This window comes from Centropristis striata, chromosome 3 (assembly GCF_030273125.1).
Source record: "Centropristis striata isolate RG_2023a ecotype Rhode Island chromosome 3, C.striata_1.0, whole genome shotgun sequence".
NCBI lineage: Eukaryota > Metazoa > Chordata > Actinopteri > Perciformes > Serranidae > Centropristis > Centropristis striata.
In genome coordinates, this window is record NC_081519.1 from 9,883,502 (window position 1) to 9,894,673 (window position 11,172).

At 39.5% G+C, this 11,172-nt stretch overlaps 1 protein-coding gene across 6 annotated transcripts in view; it reads left to right on the forward strand.

Moving 5' to 3' along the window:
• The window catches only part of scn8ab (sodium channel, voltage gated, type VIII, alpha subunit b), a 60,691-nt gene extending 49,802 nt beyond the window's left edge, over positions 1-10,889 (forward strand). For all 6 annotated transcript variants that reach the window (XM_059330237.1, XM_059330236.1, XM_059330239.1 and 3 more), the window contains 7 exons: positions 403-525; positions 3,520-3,804; positions 3,901-3,954; positions 4,044-4,181; positions 5,213-5,317; positions 5,422-5,692; positions 6,970-10,889. In XM_059330237.1, coding sequence (XP_059186220.1) covers positions 403-525; positions 3,520-3,804; positions 3,901-3,954; positions 4,044-4,181; positions 5,213-5,317; positions 5,422-5,692; positions 6,970-8,135 — 2,142 coding nt within the window. In that variant the 3' untranslated portion in view covers positions 8,136-10,889. The remainder of the gene's footprint in view (positions 1-402; positions 526-3,519; positions 3,805-3,900; positions 3,955-4,043; positions 4,182-5,212; positions 5,318-5,421; positions 5,693-6,969) is intronic.
• The last annotated feature ends 283 nt before the right edge of the window (positions 10,890-11,172 follow it).

Below are 11,172 nucleotides of genomic sequence, written 5' to 3' on the forward strand. Positions count from 1 at the left end.
TCTTTATCTTCTCTCCCTCTCACTGTGTCAACCACAAGTTTCTTTCCAGGTGTGCTTACTGTGCTGTTAAGCTGGTTATCACGCTAGACTGGCTTGCCAAACTAAACCAAACACAAACATAAGCAAACAAACACATAAAAAAGGAAAAAGAAAACTTGGGTCATGCACACTTTATTGACCTTTGTCTATTGTAATAACCCCTGTTTAACCTTATGTTATACAGATACATATACTTTCACATATAAAAGCTATATGTGTACTTATATATATCTGTATATAACCATCCAGCCATCCTTACAGTATATATAGGGCCCACCTCTCTCTCTATATCCCCTCTAACTATGTGGGTCCTCTCTTCCTTTGCCTCTGTCTTTCCCTCTCCTTCTGTCCCTATCTGTGTAGGTGTCTATAGTCAGCCTTATAGCTAATGCGTTGGGCTACTCCGATCTAGGCCCGATTAAATCACTCAGGACACTGAGGGCCTTGAGACCCCTCAGGGCCCTGTCACGTTTTGAAGGGATGAGGGTAAGACCTAAGATACCAGACAGCTGGTCCTTCTGCATGCCGATTAAATAAAAGCATCAACGCATGCTAGAGATGGCAATTAAGAAATTTATTAAAAATGTCTCTAAAGCAAAATTCCTTATTAGGTAAAAGCTTTTATCAGTGAGAAGCTTTTTTTTTTGCATGGATGCAGATCATCTCAGATGGTCATAATACATCTGATTTGATTAACCATATTTCATTTCATATATTAGAAATGTAGTGCTATGGTAAGGCAATTTGCAGTGATTTAAACTTTAAAAATATAAGAAAACACCTTTAAAATCTGTCCCATGCCTTATGAAACACTACACAATGACAGGGATTTTTAACTGAATGATGCAACACGTTATAATAATTACTCTGAAATTAGCTGGTACTGAAGTGTTCAGTACCAGCTGAGGGAACAACTAGAGGTTTGTATGAACCATCACACCAAACCTGTTTAAATGGAGTCACAGGACTGGGTTAATATTAATTTAAAGTATTGCAATCTGAGCGAGCAAACCTATACCAGTTAAAGTGTTTCTGAGCTACAGAGCCCCCCAGTTGTCATGTGATAGTCAAACAAATTGATTTGGAAATTTTTGCAGATGGTTGACTTAACTGTGTGTGCATGTTTATTTTACAGTTTCATGCTCTGCACACACTTGATTAATCCCTGACCGTGTGCACAATTTCCATGTCAGTCATTTTGATACCATGCGACCCCTGAAGGGCTTTGTACTGAGCTCTGCCTGAGAAAGACACATTTTATTTTCACTATGCTAACTGAGTTCTTCTGATCAGTATTTTCATGTGTGATGGGTTGGATCAGCCTCTGGTTGTTGCTGGGCAGAAAAATAAATCTTGTCAGTGTCTAAGCTCAGCATCCTCTGACTGTTGCTCTGCCTCAAGTGTCCTGTTATCTGATCTTATCACAGTTTGGCTTTGGCATTGTCACACTGGAAGATCAACAAACTTCTGGTTGCATACCCTCTCCCCTCCCTCCCCATCCTCGCCATCCTTGCTCACCACTGCTCAGTGAATGTCATTGCCATGATTTTCATGATCGCCATTTTGCAGTAGTTATCTTTACTGATCATATGGATGCTTTGTCTCTGTATTATAAGTCAGAACTTTAATATGAATAGAAAATTTGACATTTGATGTTTGCCTATACAGTTTTGGTTTATTTGGCTTTTTGTTACCATGGCACCTCTGTGTTTGGAAATGCACATTCATATGGTGCCCTCCTTAAGCTCATAGCTTTATCTCCTCCAACATGCACACACTACCTTAATGCAAAATAGCTTATATAAGTCACATTCTTACGCTCAATTGGAAATATTTGTAATCCTGCAGCAGCTATAAACAGTAATTGTTTGGAAATATTTAGCAATATGCCTTCACTTTGCAGAACTTACATACATACACATAGTGTGTCTTTGGGCCTCATGGAAGGCCTGGAAATACACCAAGCTCATGTTTTATTTGCACTGGCAGATGCATATGGTCACTCTCCCATTCAGACAGACTTGTTGAGGGAGCTGTGCATTTTTTTCCCACTAAAGTATAGTATATTTCATTACTTTAAATCAATTTTGAGTCCCAATTAAAAAGAGATAAAAATTATAAAGAGAAAGTTTAGATAAGAATATTAACATGTTCTTGCATGAGGCCCATTATCGGCTACAGCTTGTGCGTGACATCAGTCAGTTTGACCGTTCGCAAAAGCTCCGCCCCCTTAGTTGCTGTTGCTATGTACATCAAGCTCCCAGGACTGTCAGCAGCCATAGCACGGACAGGTGATGTTTTAACAATTCTTTTTGGAGTAATACCTCTGTGAGGTAGGATGCCCATTCACAAAATTCTACAAAGATTAAAATAAAATATTTTAAGCTCATAATGGCCTGTTGGGACGTTATGTTCAACATTGGGCCGTACGTAAACTTTTTTCCTCATAGCACTGGTGCTACAGAAATAAATAGATAATAATCAATAAATTGTTTTGTACAATCCACAAAATCTCTATCATTGGTATGTAACTGTAGTTACAAACACCTCATCTGTAGGCTACACTCTAGAAAACAATATGGTGTCACTGGGGTAAAGGTAGTAAATCATCCATAGCACAGACTGATTTATTTGTAGCATGAATTATGTTAAGCCCCTACAACATCCAACATTGCTAGCTAGCTAATTTTACAGACAGTAAGTTTGTTGGACTATTATGCACTTATGCACTAGTAATGGTAATAAATCTAGTTGACAGAACCATAACTGTTAAATTCGGTTTGGGTTATCTCATCCCACATAGCTACACAATTGTTAATTAACTCATGTTTGCTAGCTAACATCTTAATTTGGAGCAGGCATATGTGTGTCTTTTGACACGAGGTTGTTGCATGAGGACCATTCGAGGGAGGAGTTTTGCGATCGGTCAATTGGTTATGATTCATACATGCAATCCTAGGTACAATATTTGAATACGTAAATAAAGACTAATTGAATTTTATAGGGGTGTAACAAAATATCAAGGCACGATACATTGCCATAAAAAAGGTTTTGATTAATATAGATTGATATAGAATGGATTTCAATGTAAGTGAATGCCAGACGATGAGATTAAGTCTCACATGCACTCTTTATCTGCATGAGCTAACTGTTGACTAGACATTTTTATTTTTCTATTTGTTGTAAAAAAAATAATAATAATTTGGACAGTCATATTTTGTTTTCACTCCGACTTTATTAAAAATATGAGTACATCAAACCTTGACTCTGAATTGTGTTGCCTAACCATGAACTGACAGAATTGTTACACCCCTAGCATTTATTGTCATATTTGTGCCAAAAAATACCACAAGTCTTTTGGAGGGAATGAATGTGCATATCTTTGTATGTGTGTGATGTTCTTCTGTGTGAAGATATCCATGCAGTTAGTGCATGATAGCTAAGTTTCAGCGGCTCTTGTTCCCTTGTTGTTCTCTTCAGGTTGTGGTGAATGCCTTGGTGGGTGCAATCCCCTCCATCATGAATGTGCTGCTGGTGTGTCTCATCTTCTGGCTCATCTTCAGCATCATGGGTGTCAACCTTTTTGCTGGAAAGTATTACTACTGTTTCAATGAAACAGCTGAGGAGTACTTCCTTCCTGATCAAGTCAACAACAAAACAGAGTGTTTTGCACTCATTAATGCAAATGTTACTGAAGCCAGATGGAAAAACGTCAAGATCAACTTTGACAATGTTGGTGCAGGATACCTGGCACTCCTGCAAGTGGTGAGAAACGTTTGCGGACACTTTGCATATGTTTCTCTCTCTTGATAGCAACTGTTTAACCTGTTTTCTCACACACTGTGTCTGCCCACTCAACAGGCCACATTCAAAGGCTGGATGGACATTATGTATGCAGCAATAGATTCTAGAAAGGTACACTTTTTGTGTTTGTAAAGTCAGACTTCAAGATCAACATGCAGTGGTACAGTTTTGTACGAAATTTCCAATTTTGCCGTTTACAGGTGGAAATGCAGCCTGTCTACGAGGACAACTTATACATGTACATCTACTTTGTCATCTTCATCATCTTCGGCTCGTTCTTCACCTTGAACCTCTTCATTGGTGTCATCATTGATAACTTCAACCAGCAGAAGAAAAAGATAAGATTTATTTTCCTCACTTTCACCTTTTAAGAACAAACTGATTTGTAGATTATTTGTAGGCATAGTTTTGGAAAATATGCTTTTTTGTTTTCTAGAGTTGAGAAGATCAATAGCTATCCATTAAATGGGACGCTACTGCCAGCAGCATGGTAGCTTAGTTCAGCATAGACACTGGAAACATGAAAGTTTGTTGTAGGGGAAATGTTAATTAATACATTCTCCAAGAGCTGTTAGGAAGAATTTTTAACTGTTTGACCTAAGCAAGCAAGCAAGCTATTTTCCCTTGTTTCCAGTATTCATGCTAACTAAGCTACCTGGCCGCTGGTTGTAGCTTCACATTTACTGTACAGATGTGACAGTAATTAGTGGTCTAACTATTAGCATGACAGCGAGTAATGACTGATTCAAGTCATCAGATTGCTGTACTGTTCACAATAAACAACTTGCTGTCTTGGAGTTGTTGTGGTTTCCACACTACATGACTGTCCAATAACAGTAGCTCACTCACTACAAGATCTTTCACCAAGAATGATTCCTGATGAATATGCTGGATCTCCAAACTATGTACTGTCACAAAACAGTAGTCTATGCTTGTTAATGCGATCGTTGGCACACATGGTGATAAAATAGCCTGTTGTCACACATTTGTTTGGTCCAGGTGTGACAAAAACTTATTTTGCAGGCGACCCCTTGCCCAGGTGTCCCTGCACTATCACCGGCTGTAGCTCCCTGAAAGACTCACTAACAGCTCCAGATATTTAGCCTGGTAGATATGTGGGCGCACTTTTGTCAGGGAGCTCAAAAAACTGTTGGGGAGGGGAAAATCAGGGCTATAGACATGTAGTGTGGAATGGACATATTAGACGAATTTCCTCAAAATGTTAAATTATTGCTTTAAGCTCAGTATCTTAAACATTTTTCTGCTGTACTTAAAACACAGTCATATTTAATGTTTGACTGTATTGAGATTAGTACTGGAATGAGAGGTCTAAATCATTGTTGTAACCAAATAGTTTTTGTCCATGCACTTTGGAGGTCAGGATATCTTCATGACAGAGGAGCAGAAGAAATACTACAATGCCATGAAGAAACTAGGGTCAAAGAAGCCACAAAAACCAATACCCAGGCCTCAGGTAAATATTGATCTGCACTCTTCATCTTTACTGCAAAGCAGGTTTGTATTTGTAAATTTTGTAAGATTACAAAAAATGACTCCATTCCCTCCCTTTCTCCCCAGAACAACATCCAGGGCATGGTGTTTGACTTTGTGACGCAGCAGGTGTTCGACATCTCCATCATGATTCTCATCTGCCTCAACATGGTCACCATGATGGTGGAGACAGACGATCAGACAAAGGAGACAGAGGAGGTGCTCTACTGGGTCAACTTCATCTTCATTGTGGTCTTCACTACCGAGTTTGTATTGAAGCTCTTTGCTCTGCGTCACTACTACTTCACCAACGGCTGGAACATCTTCGACGTGGTTGTGGTCATTCTTTCAATTGTGGGCAAGTATTCAAAAAGAGTTATTTATGAACAGTTAAAGAAGTGTGAAACTGCTAAATGGGTTTTAAGGTCACAGTACACACAGATGGTTTAAAGGGTCTCTTCCTCAAAAGTAAACATGTCTGCCACTTTCCCCAGTGGTATGAAGCCATGCAATTCATTTTGGTTTTGAGATATCTGCTTGTCAATTTCTCTATTTTTGTTCCTACAATATCTACAATCTGTTGAACTCTAAAACAGAAAAGGGCAGTAAAAGCGTATAAGATAAGTCAAAATGTCTTAACTGAATATTATCATAAAATAAAAAGATAAATTGACAAGAAGGGCACTCGGAGAGCACAGACCTCTGCCAAGAGCGAGTGGGCTACCTGGCTGTATTAATCAAAAGTGAAAAATAACAGTGTATCTGACCCGTGATCCGCTTCAAAATGTAATGTTTTCTTTCTTGAATTATGCTATACTCTTCTACCCAGCTTCATGGAATTCAGGCCAGAGGTTTTTCGTTATCCTTCTAACATACAAGCACACAAACTGAACCAAAAACACAACCTCTTGTAGAGGGTAGAAACCAAGTGTTAAGACAATATAATGACAGTTAACAGACATTTTAACTGCCATTTTAACTGTTTTGGGGGTCCATGAACAGCAACTTTTTTATCCAGAAACAATGTCCTCCTTTACTCTAAATAATGTACAAAATTCACTTTGAACAGTTTTTATTGCAACTACTTTCCAGAGAGAATAACTATCCCCGATATAAACTGTTGATAGTGTGTTCTATGGTTCTCCTGATTTCACCCACAATATGCACAAAACTATGCATATGCTGTTCTTGCTTGTAGGCAGAATAGTGTAGTTTGTATTTAAAGTATACTTTGCAGGATTTTTCTAAAAACAATGTACAGACGCATACAAAAAATAATCACTACTGAGGTGTTGGTGTCTGTATACGGAGACCCTGCCCTCTGCCTGTATATTTTCTTTTCTTTTGATTGTGCTCACTTTGGGATGTTTCTGGGTGTCACTCTTTGGGTGTGAAGCTAAGAAAATAGCTGAAGCAGCTTCGAAAAAAAACGTAAATATAGCGAGGTGAAATACCAAGTGGATAAAGCTTGTTCCAAAATGAGAGTAAATCTGGGACTTTTGATGAGTCAAGTTTAAATGTTGTGTTTACAAACAGACATACCTGTATAGTATGTCTTTCAGTAAAGCAGTTTGTGTTTCAGTAAATCAAATCCACTAGATTTTAACCAGATACATGGTGTGTCTCTGTTTACAGGAATGTTTCTGGCTGACCTGATTGAGAAGTACTTTGTGTCACCAACACTCTTCAGGGTGATTCGTCTGGCTCGTATCGGCAGGATCCTTCGTCTCATCAAGGGGGCCAAAGGAATCAGAACTCTACTGTTTGCCCTCATGATGTCACTTCCTGCCTTGTTCAACATTGGCCTACTACTTTTCCTGGTTATGTTCATTTTCTCCATCTTTGGCATGTCCAATTTTGGCTATGTGAAACACGGGGCTGGAATTGATGACTTGTACAACTTTGAGACCTTCGGCAACAGCATGATCATCCTGTTTATGATCACCACGTCAGCTGGTTGGGACGGACTGCTGCTGCCTATTCTTAACTATCCTCCAGACTGCGACCCCAAACTGGAGAACGCTGGCACCCCCGCCACAGGAGATTGTGGCAACCCTTCTGTGGGCATCTTCTTCTTTGTTATGTACATCATCATTTCTTTCCTTATTGTGGTCAACATGTACATCGCCATCATCCTGGAGAACTTCAGTGTGGCCACAGAGGAGAGTGCCGACCCACTCAGTGAGGACGACTTTGAGACCTTTTATGAGATTTGGGAGAAGTTTGACCCTGATGCGTCCCAGTTTATCACCTATGCCAAGCTTTCTGACTTTGCTGATGCACTTGAACACCCACTCCGAGTCCCCAAGCCGAACACCATCGAACTGATCGCCATGGACATGCCTATGGTGAGTGGCGACCGCATCCACTGCCTGGACATCCTGTTTGCCTTCACTAAGCGTGTGTTGGGCGACAGTGGCGAGTTGGACATGTTGAGGCAGCAAATGGAGGAGCGTTTTGTGGCAGCCAATCCTTCCAAGGTCTCTTACGAGCCAATCACCACCACTCTGAGGCGCAAGCAGGAGGATGTGTCAGTCAGAATCATTCAAAGGGCATACCGTTCCTACCTGGCTAGGCGGGGTTTTGTCTGTAAGCGCAAGCCAGCCAATAACAAAGTGGAGAATGGCGGGAACAATCAGGAACAGGAAAAGAAGGAGGGCACTCCCTCAACTGCCTCCCTGCCCTCTTATGACAGTGTAACCAAACCTGACAAGGAGAAACAGGATGACAACAATGAAGGCAAAGGAGGGAGAAAAGAGAAAGGAAGAAACCAAAAAGACATCAGGGAATCTAAATGTTAGAGCGTTGGAATAATAATCACAGTAATAACAATAAAAATTATAATAATGTAACTTCAAGCAAAGCGAGAGGAAACTCACCCACACAGATGTACAGATTATTTCATTTGCAAGTCAGAAAAAATAATACTCAATAATTTTGTTTACAGACTTCATTCTTATATTGATGCAGAGGGAAGCAGCTTGGTCTGTTACAGCTTGAAGACTCTTGAACTTCAGTCAAACCAAACATAATCAGCATACTGTGTGACTTTGTTGTATCTAGACTACTGATCTTAACAAAAGGGAATGAAAAACAGACAGGGGAATGTCTGTGTCTGCTGAAAGGCAGATTGCTCACTTTAACCACCGGTCTACAGATAAGACAAGTAACTCTACACCAAGAGGTGGAATGAAAAAACACTTTAGGAGTTCAGCGCCTGGACGCATGTAATGGATTCCTATGGAGGACAGTGTCGTGAAGGAAAACAATGGATGCTGCTTGATGCTGAAGAATTGTCCTCTTAAAGCAGCCACTGAGTGCTTCTGTGTCATTTAATACTGAAATGTATAGAGGAGCAAAATGACACACTCACTCTATAAGAGCAAACAGAAGGATGACTGGTGAGTGAAAGACACAAATGACAGAGAGCGTTGGAAGTACTTTTCCATTTTATTAAAGCTAGAAATTGTTCATTTGAGCAGCAAAAATGCAAACAGACAAAAAAAGAACAATATTCAACATTTTGCCCATGTCACCTAACTCTTCTACTTATTTTATCTTTGTTATACCCACATCAAAACGCTTTTTTTACATGGGCTTTCACACCAATTGGTTAAGGGTCTGTTTATTATGGGGTCAACTTGGGCCAAGGGCTTACATTTACTCAGAAAGATTTCCAAACAAATACATAAATAATTGTGCTTGTTCAATGCATAGAAATGACTTGCATGATGGCATGTTTTGATCAGAAATCTTGCATGAATTATCATAGTCCACAAGACACTAATACTCAGACCACAACAGTGGCTCGACTGTAAGATTGAGACATTGTCAAAATTTGAAAGCTCAGAGTTCAGAGTAATTTGTTTAACAAAGATAAGTGATATTGGGGTTGATAATCTAAAATGGATCTGAAGTTTTATCTCATTACTCAACACATTTCAAATGTTTAAATTGTTGCCTCTATAGACAGAAGAATGGAATATGTTGGTGAATAATGCCTCCATCGTGGATCAGTGGGTGAAATCCAAACTATTTATTTGCTGCTCTGGAGATTTTGAGTGTGTAAGATGTGGAAACGGATGTCTGTGTGTTTCATGGGACTGAAATGTTTGTTAATTTGGAATGAAATGTTTTCAAGGGGCGCAACACTTTGAAACTAAAATGCTTATAATTATTATTTGTATGCACCTATGTAATGTTCCATACCATCTGCCTTTAGTTTTGGTGTGAGCGGGCATTTTGGGAGTCCTACTGTCGGTTATGAGTGGTGTGTGGGGATTTCACAGGTATGGCAAACTCCTTTCTATTTCTGATGTTTCTCTATGGGTGGTTAGATCTTTCTGGAAGGGCTGAGAAGTGTTCTGATTGTTGTTCAGTTTACATCATTTGATGTCATGTAGCTTATTAACATGTGTGTTGATATTTTATTTGTTTCCTTTTATTCCCTAATGTAATTTTCATGTTTTGGTGGCTAAAGAATCTTATTTTACACACTTTTATGAGCCACATCTAAGATGATGTCGAGGGAAACGGTATTATGCTGGAACATATTCGTCAGACGTTAGTAGTGTCCTATTTCGATGAGAAACAGAAAATGATGGATGGGTGATTAGAACATTGTGTGTGGAGAAGCCAAAGAGATCTGCCTTGTTATCCCTTGTTGCCCTTTGTCCATGGAGTGGGATTGGGTGAAGTATGCCCTGCCCATTCAGTTTTTCGCTGTCATTATTAGACAGAGAGACCCTAGAAATGTATGCAATGCTTGAAAAATTCATCCCTTTTTCTCAGGAGATATTATAGATGTACTATTATGAGCTCTGCAACAAAATGCAAGTGAATGTGATGGGAGTATTTATGAAATCATGTTTTACTCTTTTGTGTTTAATGCCATGTCGATGGACAATGATCTCGGCTGGCTGCCTCAACTCGGCAGCCGCCCGCCGGTCAGGGGCCAGTTTGGCGCTTCTTGCTTATGACGCTTAGAATTATAGGGCTAGAAGCATCTCAGTGAAACTGCAACATTTCGCTCGCTTGTAACGGCGGCGTTTATATTGATAGCAGATTACATTTGTGGTTAAGTCATTATGGACTGTAGTCTGGTCTCAATTAATTTCGATAAACTAAATAATAATGTGTCCGCCCCCCCCCTCCCCGATAGAAGTCACAGATATAGGAAACACTGTGAGGAGATGTCATGAGAGTGAATTGGGATATGTTGGTTTGAGCAGCACACTTGATTCTTTCCGAAGCAGAAGTGGCGAGCTCAGTGGATAGCCCCCAGATAACAACAAGTGCTCTGAGCCTCTCATTTACCATTTTTTCGTCATATTGCTCTATTGCATAACAAATACCAAATAACCTACAGAGCACTGGATGCATTCTAATGGTACTGTGAGCCTAAGCACCACACCACAGCTTTTGCACTTCCTGTTGTGCAGTGATGTCACTTCCTGTTTATGAATAACCCCCTCATCCGTTCTCAAGTTCTATGGTCCAGTTGCTGCATGAGATCTCCAAAATCAGTGTGGGTGTTACCTTGAACCAAATAAAACTCTGAATGATAAGCATAAAAGCAACCGCCGTCCATTTTCTCCAAGATCACCATGGATATACAGATGCGTATCACAGAAAAAAAATAAAAATAGACACACATACATTCATTCCTGGAAAAAAAAAAAGAAATAAAATAAATACAGTTCAGGCTATGTTCTATACAGCACAAACTGCAAAAGCGAAGAATGGACTTTTTAAGAAACTATAAATAATGTAATATATTATTTTATTTTAACGGCATGTGTAGTTTTTTTGTAAATACAGGATTACTTAAAAAACTAC